The following is a 14,175-nucleotide window of genomic DNA, read 5'->3' on the forward strand; positions in this document are numbered from 1 at the left end:
GGGAACATGCAGGCTTCACTCATTGAATAATTTCATCTTTGTACTTCTACATTTTATAAATGATAATGTGCCATAAGATTTGCTCTCTCTGTAATTTACTATCAATTGAATCTGTAAGTATCAGTATAACAGTCCTGACCCCATGCCTATAAGTAAAAGTCAAGACAAACGACTAGTAAGAAATACTTTACAAAGAAAGTAGAAAAATCTCTGACATTGAAGAAAACAGGCAAACACTGGAGCTTTGTTTTTATGCAATTTAAAATGTACTTTTCACATTTACTGTTAGTAGCAGGTGTTAGAAAGTCTATAACAGTTAGTAATAGTCTAAAAGGAAAAACTATGAAGGAAGAACTTTAACTCGTAATTAGATTAGATGAAAACAACATGAATTTTCCGGTTGAACAGAGAAAAAAATTGAATTACTGTAATGGGAAAGGAAGGTGGTGGTGAGGAGCTGCGTTTTTTTTTTTTTTGGGGGGTCCTTTTTCCTTTTTTTGGTTCTTTGGTTGGTCAAGAGGGGTGTAGAGGCAAGCATCGGTTGAAATATCAGAATCTGAAATCTGGCTCGACGTCCATTGACCAAGCAAACTTGCTAGTAGAGACTTGTTGAATATCTGCAAAAAGTTGACAGATGATAGATGACAAAGTGATTCGAGGGCAAAATGCAGTAATACATCACCATGGTTAAAATCAGATGCAATTTCAGAATTCAGTCCCGCTAGAAGAAAGGCAATAGTGTTGGCAAAATTACTTATCCTGAATTCAATTGTGGAAGTAGTTTACCTTCTCAATAGGAACTTCATGTCGCTGCACCATGCAACTGTGATCCTAGGGTCGAGGTAATTGATCTTGGAGTGCCAACGCCACAGTTTTAAATCTCTTTGGACTTCATATCTCGCTCCATTTTTTCAATCTTCACATTGGTTTGAGCTATCTTCCTCTCTACCTGTTCATTAAATAATAACAATAATTTACATCATAAGAAAATGATAAGAGCCCAAAAATATGTTGCCAGGTATTTTACGCTTCAGGGGTCAGGTTCCTCTTTTGCTTTCCATCAGAACTTCAATTGGGGCTTCCCTTTTCTAGCCCTGTCCAAATCAATTTTAGGTCCTTCAGAACACCTACAAGCAAAATTCAGTCAGTTCCACCACTGCATGTTCTGAGAGGAACCAATGAGTTCAAAAGCAGTTCAGAAGGGGCTTGACTTGGCAGCATCAAGCACCAACCCAACACCAAGAATACAACAAATCCCATTTTACATCAGAAAATTTATTAACAGGTAACCAAAAAAGATATTTTCCACCAATGATATTTCTCAACCGTGAGAGCTCTAAATTTCCCATTGATCCAGAATGGTCATTACCTTGAGCTCTTCTATTTTGTCGGTCAGCCTTGTCATCTGTGCACCATGTGTTTTGGAAACAGTCCGCTGATGATTACAAATAATTGCAACTACAGCAAGGAAAAGGCCATATTATGATGCATTATGGTTACTCATGATAGGCATCATCACCATTGCCAAGTAATCTTTTTTAGTACCCATCTTTACCTCTTTGTTTGCAGTGTTATAAACAACAATCTTTTCCGCAACATCACCTTCTTTAGTTCCTACTCAACTGTAAAAGGCAAAACAATATTCAGAAGGAATATATCATAGCAGGAAATAGACAAGAAAATCCTATAAAGATCAAGCTAGATGGAAATACTAAACATCTCTTATGTGTCAAATCATAAATGATCAAACAAAATTTTCAATGACGTAGTTAAGGGCCAAGCAAAACATGAGGCCTAACTTCAATAGCTTATAATGCTATTACTTATCCACAAAATATTTGAAAATTTCATAAACACAATTATATGCCCACAGTAATCATGTTTTGCAATAAGTTCTTTCCCACACATTAACTAGGTAAACCATTGATATCTAGTAAATGAAGTCACAAATAAATTCCAGTCTCCAGCTGAAAACTTACCATATCATCCAATGTGATCGAGGCATTATATGTACGGAAAACTTTTGCTGTCAGGCCAGGCATGAGTTCCTTCAGATGAGCATTCAGTTTAGCTGTATCCAGCTCGTCGAAAAGATCATCATTTTGCTTCTTTCCTGGAAAAAAGAAAACACACACATAAGCCCCAATAATAAAATAAATGCGTAACCCAAAGTGATTGGCCATTTACTCACCAGTTTGAAACTGCCCAATTGCCTTGTACACAGGAAGCTCAACTTCAACTGTGTTTACATATTGAATTGAATCCTTACCAAGGAAGTCAAACTGATTGATCAAACAGGAATACACATATTAACACTTCTAGCTAGAAGCCTAGAACAGGTACCAATTGCTCTCAATCATTCAGCTCATAACTTTCCCAATCTGGTATTTATAAAGTAAAATGCACTAATGTTGAATCTTGTGAGACATGGGCAACCATACCTTTAACTTATTTGGAGGGATACACTCTACATTCCCCACTTTCAAAGTACAGCAACCAACAGTATCAGCTTCATCATCATCCTGCAGAAGTCAACCAAAAAAGAAAGAGAACCTTGATAACCTTCTTATAAACAGTACAAATGAGAAAGCTGTCTGACTATCAGCTATCAGAATTTGGGCAGCAAAAATGCAGAAGAGACATGCAAGCACCACATATAGAACTGTGGCACATGTTCCAAGAACGCACAAAGAAACAAGAAATAAAAAGCCAAAAATCAGAAAAGCACAAGGTATCCAATGCTTCAGACAGTAGATAAATACACATTCGATCCCAAATTAACAATGACAAAAAGAATTGAATATAACTGAAAGCAATCCAAAAGCACAGAAACAAAACAAGGTTAAAATAGTTCAACTTTTATCTAGCTGAAACAGAACCCAATACATAAGTAGAACTCAATTTGGAAAAGCTGGTTGCAATGTAAAAAGGCACAGAAGGAATAACGAATGATACTCATCATAAAACTTGGTGCTGCTCATAACATCTTTATACCCAGGAATAAAACCAAAACCTCTACACCACACAAATCAATCTAATGGAAGAGCTACCATAGTCAAAACTATCAACAGATATATATATTTATATATGATACAAATATATAGAATACCTTCTCATTACCCGCCCTAAGAGCTAGTTTATCAATAAGATAGGTTGCAACTGCTATTTGCCTCCTTGTAACATCTTTGCTAGTAAAACCCTTTGTGTATGCTGCTCTAATGCTCTCTATGTAATCCTGCACTTAAGCAAAGAGTTAGCTCAGAAAACTGGTTAAATATTGAAAAAAAAAAAAAAAAAAAAAAAAAAAAAAGCACAGAGAGACAACTTGGCTATCCAAGAACAGCAGAAAGAGAGCCAAATTAATAGAAGCATGCAGGTGACTACCTTCAGCTTTCTTGCTTTCTCATATTTCTCTTTGTCACTTTGCCCCTTCAAGGCACTGCTAGCTGCCAGGAACACGTACTTGAATTCCTTTGGATTAATTGGATCATTCCAGAAAGCTAACCATGTGACAGTGTTATCATGCTTTACTTCCTTCCACCTGCCAAGGTAAAATACCTCAGGAGTTAAAAAAACCTAAAGAATAAGAGTTCCTAAACCTCCTAAATATCTGACATATAAAACGCCTCTCCCTTCCCTTCCCCCCTGAAAAATATTGAGAAATAAACCTTTCACCGGGGATAGGACATTCGGGAATCGGGGCGTCCTTCCCAATATTTATGGTAATGTCACTTGGACGGATGCGTTTTTTCAGCTTCCCCATCTATTAAGAACAAAAACCAACCAAAGACAAAAAAATCACTTTTCTACATAAGCAGTAAGAACTAGTGCAAATTTAAACAATAACAATGATATAACACCAATTATATTTCAGTAAACAGCTCCTAATTCTCAATTTTTTATCAAAAGATGCCAGTAGAACCTTTGGATGCTCTCCCCTGCCTCGAAATAGTCCAGGTGGTTCAACTCTGAAATTCCCAACCTGAGATACATTACCAATCAGCACCCATTCTCTAGAAATAACAAAAATTAACTACTCAAACAAATATTCATACACTTCAGGCAACAACACATACATCAAATAACTATTAGCTGTAGTAAGAAGCAATCAAAACACATAGCCGAGAGAATAGACCATGATATAAAGTGACAGAAAAAAAGATCATATGAACTAGAGAAGATAGCCAAAGAACCATTTCATCTACATCCTTGGAGTAATCATATTTAAAAAGTATAGGTAAAAAAGACAACCTTAAAAGCAGGAAGCCTCCTTAAAAAGAAAGGCATCATGGAAAAAAACCGGTGAATGTTGAAAGATATAGGGGGAAGGAGTCTGCAAAGACAGACTCCACACATTGGTTGCCATGTCAGAATGGCATCACCTGTTAACCTGAGGATAATTTTGCTAATCACAGAAAAAGGAGTCTAATGGGCTTCAGTCTACCTCAAGGAAAAAAAAAAAAAAAATCAATCAAACACATAAGAATGTCAGAAGGCTGTATTCTGAATAGGATTCATCATTTACTACTACTTGGGTAAATCAATTACACAAACTAGCAGTGAAAATGGCTAAAACAACAAAGAGTCCATAGATAAATCAAATCTAAGGGCAGTAACTGAGACTTCAGAGAAAAAGATAAAAATAGTAAGATAAAAGGTAACCTTCTCTTTGACACCATCAACGATAGCCCACATATACTTTTCCTCTTGTTTCATTTTCTCCTCTTTCAAGGCCTTCTTCTCCTACAGGAACAGAAACTTTTACATTAGTTATTATCAAGCAGAAAGATTATCTAAATTCTGTCTGGAATAATTAAAGTACAAATCTTTGTTTCAATATAGAAGTACTAACAGCAGTCATAATGTGAAACCTGAAATGTAACCGAATCTTAAAACATTTGTAATTACCATTGCATTTCAAACCAGGTAGATCAACAGAGGAAAAGGAATTAGATTCCATTCAAGTAAGGAGCAAGATAGATGGTCTTCAGAGTTCAAAAGCAGGTAACCAAGAAACAAGAGATAGAATCCAAAATTATAGTGTTTGATTGAGGAAAAAAAAAACCTTAGTGCATTAGTTATCCACGACTACAAAAATAACCCATCTAAAATGCGTCAAAAGCTTAGATAAACAATTTTGCGAATCTCTAGTTAAAGCAATGAAGTATTTTATAAGGATTCATATGCACCAGTAACTGTTTTACAGTCTTTAAGAGCTTAGTAATATGCAAAGATGTCATATTTTAAGGGAAGAGTCTTCCACTGAAGCAATTTGAACCCTGAAAACTCCATTGTAAATGCCTGATTTCAGACAGAAGGCATAATTTCCTCATGAACCAATAAACATACCAAAGTAAACAACTATTTACTCCTAAACTTTGCACAGGAAAATAAACACAAAAATGTTCTAATAAAATGAAAAATTAATTGTTGTATTGGTGGGTCCAGGTCATTGGTAAGTGCCTTGTGAATAAACTAGTCAATAAGATGCAGAATGGCCAATGACAGGAAGGCAAGAAATTATAAATGATGGAAAAAAGGAAACGTTTACAGAGGCAAGGAGCCTAATATTAACTCAACATTTTATCATTCGGCATGTCAAACCCAAGAAATTTTTTGAGTGCAACAAACTTACTTCAGAACTCATCTGTTTCTTTTTCTCCTTCTGCTCCTGATGCCAATCATATATTGGCTTAAAATCACAATCCGTCAAATTCTGAATTACATGGTTTTTCCCCAACAATTTACGCCAATCAGTCCAAAAGTTCTCTTTGAATTTTGGTTTCTGCATGTAATCTGTTTCTAGCATCACTGCATACATTGTTGCAACCTGCAGATTTAAGAGATCATATGTAAAACAATTAACTTGAAGCAAGTATGATGTTGATATCATCTCGCATATGCAATTGTGGGCAGGAATGCAGGAATGAATATAAAATTCAAGCATCCAAATGACAGTCTTTGAGAAAATGAGAAAACCTCCTCTTGTTCACGAGTCAAATCAACAGGTTTCCCCTTGTAGAGCATCTTAACCCCATGAGGCGTGTATGGAGGTGGAAAAATGACACCATTATGAACCAGAGTAGTCCATTTTTTCTGCCCATCACCAGAGCTAGGAAGCATTTTGGTTGATTTTGAATATTTTGAATTTTTTATTACTTTCTTGGACTTCTTATTAATTTTCTTTGACGAAGAAGAAACAGCTTTCGTTACTTTTGTCGTCTTTGTAGGAGGTGCTTTTTTATCTGATGTTATTGATTTCTTCATTCTCTGGGCTATTGGAATATGGTCGTCATCATCTGCTTTTACTGTTACCTGTTTAACTTTCATTTCTGTAGAAGTATTCGAAACCTTTGGCTTTTTAGCTGATGATGTAGCTGATGACCCCACCTTATCTAAGGGTCTCTTAATCGACCCCAAGGAAGACTTTTGCTGCTTGTCCAATGTGGTCGAACCATTTTGCTGAAGTTTTGAAGTCAGTGGTTTCTTTTCATCACGAAAAATAGGCTTTCCACCCGATGTTCCAGCAGAGGACTTTGGGAACCTTGACGATAATGGAACTTCATCATCAGAATCATCAGGAGCACTTTTAATGTTAACCTTAGACATTGGTGATCCATCTGCTTTAGGAGCATTAAGCCCTCTATTGGCATTATTGTTATTTTCCTTAAGTCTAGTACTCAAGGGTTTGTCGTCTTCAGAATCCTCATCATCATTTTTCAGGCCATTACTAACTGAATCATCTTCCTTCTTGACCGAAGTTGATGCATTTGGCCGTGGTGATTGTTTTAAGCGATCATCTAATGGACTGGGTGTCTTTGAATTAGGCACAGGTGACTTCACTGGTGACCCCTTGGCAGATGAAGATGATGCTTTTAGACTCGGTGGAGGAGATCTCATAGGAGATGCCTTGGAAGATGGAACTGTTGTCTTACCTTTCTGAGCATTGGCATTTTGACCATTGGCTGTGGATGATGATGGTCTTTTCCCTTCAGGATTCACTTGGTTTTGCTTAGCGGCTGTGTTACTCCTTTTGAAAACTACTGGACCATCATAATCATCGTCATCAAAATCATTGACTATGTTTGGTTTGGTAGAAGCTTCAATAGCCATTATCCCACGAGACGATTTGTTGGCATGTATGTCACAACTCTGATAAAAATAAAATACCAATATTACAACCAAAACCCATGCAGAGCACTTTAGACATTTTATACTGCTACAAACAACTCCTATGAAATTCCATCAAAATTCAAAATACATTGAGCAAAAACCATAATGCTATTATATTCAACCAATAACTCGATAACTAATACCATAACCAAAAACCAGTAAACAAAACTCTACTCAGCAAAACCCAAATGCAACAAGGCAACTCTCTCATCAAAAAAAGAAAAGATGATCAAGAGGTTTAGATTTGGTTCAATTTATCCAATTAAAATTACACTAAGCTGGACGTATTAGGGATAGCATTAAGAAAAAAGCTTATGGGCCAATCATTTTTCTCTGTGTTTCTGCAACTACTAGCTGAAAATAACAAATACAATACAAACAGAACCGGAAAAAAAAAATTATTGGAGAACTAATAACAAAAATAAGCATACCCAGAAGCTGAAGCTAAGAGTAATAGTTTATTGCATAGAAAAGAAAAAAAAAACAATTTTGGGGAGAAACCCAGATGAGCAAAAACTGCAACAACTGAAAAATAATGCAAAACTTAAGCTGAATGTTACAGTTTTAAACCGGGAAAAAAAAAGTTGGTGATTGTTAATAAGAAATTATAAGGCAAAAACGAAATAAAAATTGAACCTTTCAAAGAACAGATCGAGCTGGTGATTGAGTAGATCAAATCGTCTCCTATAATCTCTCTCTCTCTCGCTTTCGCTCGCTCTCTGTCCTTTGTGGTGTTGCAGATGATAAAAGCCAGAACTTCGAGCCCTAATGGATTAATTTGGGGACAAAAATAATGGGCCTGGGCCTAACTTTCTGAGATGGTTTTGGGCCCAAAGGCCCATACCCGTCCACCTGAAAGCCCAAAAGCCTGATTTGGAATAAACAAGAGAATCTTCATACACTCCCGTGTGTAAATTAATTTGTACAAATAAGTTTTAGCGATTTGTATATTTGCTAGTAATTTGCAACTATTGTTACATATACAATTTTACGTGGCATTATTTTTTTATTATTTAGCATTTATTCGTGTTTATTAAATAGTTATTTAATCGACCTTTTACATACAATCATTCATTCATTTTGTGTTACGTCAATTGTATACAAGAACTTGTAGTTTTAGTATTATTTTTATTTATTCATAAGAAAATCTCAACATATCTATTAAATTTAATAGATAATTTATGTGCGAATCTGATAATTGAATCTCATTAATTCAACTAGATTATGCGAATCTAAATTTTAGCAAAATAAATATTAATTAATAAACATAATACTAGGAGTGTTCAAAACCGGATACCCCAACTGCTTTAGTTTTTTTTTTTTTTTTTTTAACTAAACTAGAAATTCAATTTAGGCTATAAGCCGAAGTGCCGAACCAAATCCAAACCGGTTTTGATGGCTGATCCGGTTTTGAATTGTATCGAATTTTTGGTTTGGTTCAAGAGAGTACCCGGTTTTGAACTGAATATGAAATCCCAAAATTACAATTTTGTCCCTGCTATAGAAAACATCAATTATATGCTGAAAACAATATCAATTCTGCCTCTCGCACGACACCCTCAAACTGCTATTATTTTATATGTTTTTACCTTCTCTTCTCAAATATTTTGTTACATTTCTTGGTCTATTACTTGAAAATTCAACCTTCATTCTTACAAAATAAACATGCATCGCTCTATTCAAGGGAATTTTAATCTTCCTTATCAATCACCATTTGAAAATTGCCTATCCAACTTGGTCATAATAAATTTGGTTGCACTAGTGGACTTATTTTTATAGTCCAACCAAATTGATGTACCAGAATTAATGTTTAGCCCACAAATATTATATTAATATCCAACTTTGATAGTTTGAAATGGTATTATCTATTATGCTTAAGAATAAAGATAGACGGACGGACAAACACTTCTCACAAACATTCTCTCATAAATGCTAATGTGACAGCTTATAATTGGTCAGTTCATATTTGGGCAAACATGACCCATTGCGAGCTGACCAATTACAAGCTGACACATCTCGTTTGTGAAAGAAAGCTAATGAGAATGGTTTGTGAGTATAGTATTATTGTATGCGTAAACCTTAAACCTAAAATCCAAGACAATCTCACCCTTTTGATTTTGGAAACTAAAAATCTCACTCTCAATTTTGAAAGTGAAATGTTAAATAAAGTTAATAGAGATAGAAGTAACGTTGTTAGTTTATGAAATCAATGAAGTGAAATTTCTTGTAAATAGAGGTAATAATGTAGTTTACCTATTAAAATTAAACATTAAGAACATAAAAGATTGACTACATAATAAAAGAAAGGAAAGAAAGTGCATGTATTAAGTATCAATTACTCTTATGTGTACAATCATTTTTATCTTCTTAGGTAACAAGCACTTTAAAGTAAACCTTATATATTCTAACTAAATTATTACATTCTTAACACTCTTTTTATATAATTTACAATAATTAAGTACTCTTCAAAACATTTATCAAAATAATTGTTTCTTACCATAGGAGGAAAAAACAACCAAATAGCAGTCACCACCACGAACACCACCACCAATGGCCTTGAAACCATCGAGGGCAAGTGCCACCGAATGACTAAGTTCTTCTTAATGAAAATCTCAACAGCTACACTTACCCCTTGTAGGACAAAAAACCATGTCACTTCCCACGTGGGATGCACGCGTAAGATCTGATAAAAAAATTACCTCATGCATAAAACCTGAGACAACAAATGTGATAATGACACTTGGATACTGAGTCCACTTTTGTTTGATTATATGACTAAATATACATCGTACTGGATTATATATGGTAAGGCGTAAAATATCTATGACCATAAGGTTCCATCTACGACCCCAAAAGTTTTGTAGTGAGGTGGCTAGATGGGGCTTGTTGAATTGTGGCTCGACCTCAAAGCCAAAAATACAAGCTAGGGTAGCACTTATGGTTAGGATAATTTCAAGTGAAAGATACACTTGGCAACAATGAAGGACTAAGATTGCATAGTGATGTATATATTGACCATAGTCACAGGCTAGAAGTAACATAACTAAAAGTACAATTTTGATGACTAGTTTGACAAAGTTAGAAACTTGATGTGATTTTTGGATTGGATTGGAGATTTGGGGAGATGGGTTTCTGTCATTTTTGGATTTGGGAGGTAGGTTTGTTTTTATTTGGATAGGAAGAGAAGCTACCAAGACGAAATGGAAGAGTTTACTGGGTTGAGATAAGGGGCCTTGACCAAAGGCAAAGAGGAGGAGTTTGAAGTTGGCAAGCCAAGTGAGAAAGAAAGAGGTGACGCTGGTGAGATGGAAATAGGAGAGGCTTAAAGGGAGAGCGATGAAGAGGTAGAAGATTGGGAGGAGGGAGATGAGCCTTAGAAAACCCTTTGGGATTCTTGATGTTATTAGATAACAATAGCTCAAACATGTAATGACTAGTATCCATACCTTGGTTAAGTTCTTGAGCTCTTCTTCCATATCTTTGTAGCACTTCTCTTTGTAGTTGCTCTCTCTATGTAGGTCTCTAGTCATTCATATTTGATTAATTATTGTTTGGATTAGTGGAACAAAGATGTCACATTTCAACACGTCACATTTATTATATAAATTTGAGATAATGCAATAGTGAGTCAATAACTTATAACCGTTGTGTATTAATTATTGTTAGAAGTTGTACATCTCCCACTATATATATATGGTTTGGCTTTTCCTTTTTTTTTTTTTTTTTTTAGTTAGTTTTTTAGAATGAGTTCTACTCAAACTCCATGTGTCCACCCTAGCCTGGGTCCTGGCCGATTTACTTTGTCATTTGTTTTGCGGGATTGGGACAACTTGTGAAAATAAATTAAGAATGGGCCATTTCGGATTAGGACAACTTTTGAAAATAAATTAAGAATGGGTCATTTTGAATTGCGACAACTTTTGAAAATAAATTAAGAATGGGCCATTTCAAGCCGAAATCACATCCATGCAATGTTTATTTAATATGAGCTAGAGACCAACGGAAGCAATTCCCATTTCCTAGAAAAATAATAAAGTAAGAGAAAATTAAAAAAAAATTGCATGTCTCTAGTTTATATGAATGTTGCATTACCACTTGAATTTGTTCTTGACCAAATCAATTGTGTTGAAGAACTCCCTTATGGTTGCGGTTATTCCTCACCATTCCTCAATAGTTGCAGCCAAAACAGCCAAATGTCTGGTCACTGATACAATTGCCACCGCCACCACCACCATCAACAATCAAATAGCAATCACCATCACGAACACCATCACCAACAACCTTGAAACCGTCGAGGGCAACTACCACAAGTTGGCTAAGTTCTTAATGAAAATCTCAACAGTTATACTTACAGGCCCCTGGTAGCACAAAAAACCATGTCACTTCTCAGATAGGAAGCACACGTAAGATATGATAAAAAATCACCTCATGTATAAAACTAGAGGCAGCAAATGTAATAATGACGCCGGGATATTAAGTCCACTTTTGTCTGATTATACAACTAAATGTGCATCGTATTGGATTGTAAACAATAGGGCGTAAAATATTTGTGACCATAAGGTTCCATCTAAGACCCCAAAAGTTTTGTAGTGAGGTGGTTAGATGTATTTGTGACCATAAGGTTCCATCTAAGACCCCAAAAGTTTTGTAGTGAGGTGGTTAGATGGGGTTGCTGAATTGTGGTTCAAGCTCAAAGCCAAAAATACAAGCTAGGGTAGCACTCATGGTTAGGATAATTTCAAGTGATGGCAACAATGAAGGACTAAGATTGCATAGTGATGTATACATTGACTATAGTTATATACCTTTAGAAAAATAACTCGAAATACCATATTTTCTACTAGTGAAATAAAGTTAGAAACTTGATATGATTTTTGGGTTGGATCGGTGATCTGGTGAGATGGGTTTGTGTTATTTTTGTGTTTTGGAGGTGGGTTTGGTTTGATTTTGACGGGAAGAGAAGCCACTAAGATGTAATGCCACTAAAATTAAGAATAGGTCATTTGCAAGGCAATACCAGATGCAGTGAATATAATAGTGTTATTTAAGTCTCACTTAATCTCTTTCGAAACTCCAATAATTAATAATTAAAATTGTTTTAAAGATTGGGTTTATAAATATATTTTATTTCATTCCAAAATAGTAATTTTTTTAATTTTCTTTATTAGGGTTTAGTCTTTGAGAAAGATTTGAGTTTTTTATTTTATTTTTAACATATGGGGTGTATCAAAAGAATAAATGCCCTTATAACAATGATCACTTTAAAAAGTATATTTTTCTAATAAATAATTATTAGAAAAATATATTCAACATGAAACAAGAGACCAGTGGTGCAATTCCCATTTCCTAGAAAAAAAATATTAAAGTAAGAGAAAATAAAATTAAAAAAGAATTTATGTCTTAGTTTTAACGAATGTTGCATGAACTTGTTCTTGACAAACTCCATTATGTTAAAGAACTCTCTTACAGTACTTGGCATCCCCGCATTTCTCAATAGTTGCGGCCAAAACAGCCAAACGTTGGTCACTGACACAAACACCACCACCAGAGGCCCGGAAACCACCGGGTGCAACAGCCATTTGTCTGTCAAAACCATCTTAACCGCCACCTCGATGATCATGCACACATGCCATGTAGGATGAAAAAACAACATCACCTCCCGACATGACAAATGCTTGAATGACAAATGGCAGTAGCGGCCACACGCGTCCGATCAGATGAATAGAAGCCTGGCATATCGGAGAGTATAGGCTGGGGCGTAGAATGCTTGTAACAATGAGATTCCACCTACGGCCCAGCAAGGTGGGGCTCATTGAATTGTGGTTCAAGCTCAAGCCCAAGAATTTGTTCGAGGCTGCCTTCACATATGGCCAAAGTGATCTCAAGTTGAAGGTACATTTAACTACAGTAAAGCACCAAGCTGATATTCTTTTTGGGGCGTTTGATTCAGGGAATGTTAGATTACTGAGAATATTAGATTATTGAAAAGTTAGATTACCTTGAAGATTACTATGAATCTTTAGGAAAATGTGTTTGGTTAATTGATGGATATGTTATATTAATACATTTTGTTGGAAGGAATAATTTGGTGGGTATATTATTTAAATTACTGAATTGTCCTCTAATTAAATATTATTATTATATTATTTTTTTAATATTGATTATTATTTGGATTATTATAACCCCTCTGCATTTAAAAACTTAGCAAAAACAACCCTATAATAAAAGTTTAGAAAATCAACAAAGCACCCCCACCAACCCAGCCACTGTCGCCCGCCGAAAACCACCGCAGCCGACAACCTAACAGTGCACGGAAGGCAGGAAATGGCCTTCGTGCACCGTATGGCCGGAAATAGCTATATCAACGCACGACGGCCATTTTCGGCCTTCTGTGCGCCTATCCAATGGTGGCGGCGGTGATGGTTGCCGACAGCAGGTGGGTGGGGGTGGTGGATTGGGTGGGCTGCAATTTGTTTTGAATTCAAAGATAATTTTGTCCAAAAAGTTAATTAATTAAGGTGAAATAATAAAAGTCATATTCATGTAAATAAATTAAAAAATAAGGGCATTATTGTCCTAAAATTTTATTAATAAGGGATATAATTGTAACAAAAAAAAGATTGCCTCGATAATCTTAGAATGCCTAAGAAAATAGAGGTAATCAGATTACCTCTAATATTACCAACAGTAACTGCTATTGGTATTTGAAGATTACCGGTATCTTATATTACTTGACAACCAAATGTGGTAATTAAGTAATATAAGATGACATAACTCCAGTAATCTCACATTACCCCCAATCAAATGTCCCCTTTGATGCAAGTACAATTTGTCAAATCACTAATCAGATCTTGATTGAATTAGAAAAAACATCATCTATTTTCAACGTAGATAAATTATTCGTATAATAAAATCTTTTGAGTGGGGCGATATTTTGATCTCAAAGGCAATGCATTTACATGACACAAGTTTTTTGTCCGTAACATAATTTAAATTTTATTT

The 14,175-nt window shown here is 35.3% G+C and overlaps 1 protein-coding gene and 1 long non-coding RNA gene across 2 annotated transcripts; both read right to left on the reverse strand.

Annotated features, from left to right (window-relative positions):
• Positions 1 to 199: 199 nt before the first annotated feature.
• LOC116145292 lies at positions 200 to 949 on the reverse strand. The gene is made up of 2 exons (XR_004130374.1): positions 787 to 949; positions 200 to 617 (listed from the first exon to the last, which is right to left on the reverse strand). It is a non-coding gene; the product is annotated as an uncharacterized LOC116145292 (long non-coding RNA).
• A 956-nt stretch (positions 950 to 1,905) lies between these two features.
• On the reverse strand, positions 1,906 to 7,908 carry LOC116145289 (DNA topoisomerase 1 alpha-like). The gene is made up of 11 exons (XM_031430738.1): positions 7,810 to 7,908; positions 5,980 to 7,152; positions 5,636 to 5,830; positions 4,663 to 4,743; positions 3,923 to 3,982; positions 3,669 to 3,763; positions 3,385 to 3,541; positions 3,110 to 3,235; positions 2,442 to 2,522; positions 2,192 to 2,282; positions 1,906 to 2,113 (listed from the first exon to the last, which is right to left on the reverse strand). The coding sequence occupies exons 2-11, from the start codon at positions 7,111 to 7,113 to the stop codon at positions 1,944 to 1,946; spliced, it is 2,190 nt and encodes a 729-aa protein (XP_031286598.1). The 5' UTR covers positions 7,114 to 7,152; positions 7,810 to 7,908; the 3' UTR covers positions 1,906 to 1,943.
• Positions 7,909 to 14,175: the final 6,267 nt, after the last annotated feature.

Source organism: Pistacia vera, unplaced genomic scaffold, assembly GCF_008641045.1.
Source record: "Pistacia vera cultivar Batoury unplaced genomic scaffold, PisVer_v2 Contig460, whole genome shotgun sequence".
NCBI classification, from domain to species: domain Eukaryota; kingdom Viridiplantae; phylum Streptophyta; class Magnoliopsida; order Sapindales; family Anacardiaceae; genus Pistacia; species Pistacia vera.

Excerpts from the sequence above, each read along its gene's own strand:
- LOC116145289 (XM_031430738.1), bottom strand. The coding sequence starts at position 7,113 with ATGGCTATTGAAGCTTCTACCAAACCAAACATAGTCAATGATTTTGAT. Across the intron at positions 5,831-5,979 it reads TGACTCGTGAACAAGAGGAG|GTTGCAACAATGTATGCAGT; the intron begins GTTTTCTCATTT and ends TTAAATCTGCAG. Across the intron at positions 3,236-3,384 it reads AGAAAGCAAGAAAGCTGAAG|GATTACATAGAGAGCATTAG; the intron begins GTAGTCACCTGC and ends GCTTAAGTGCAG.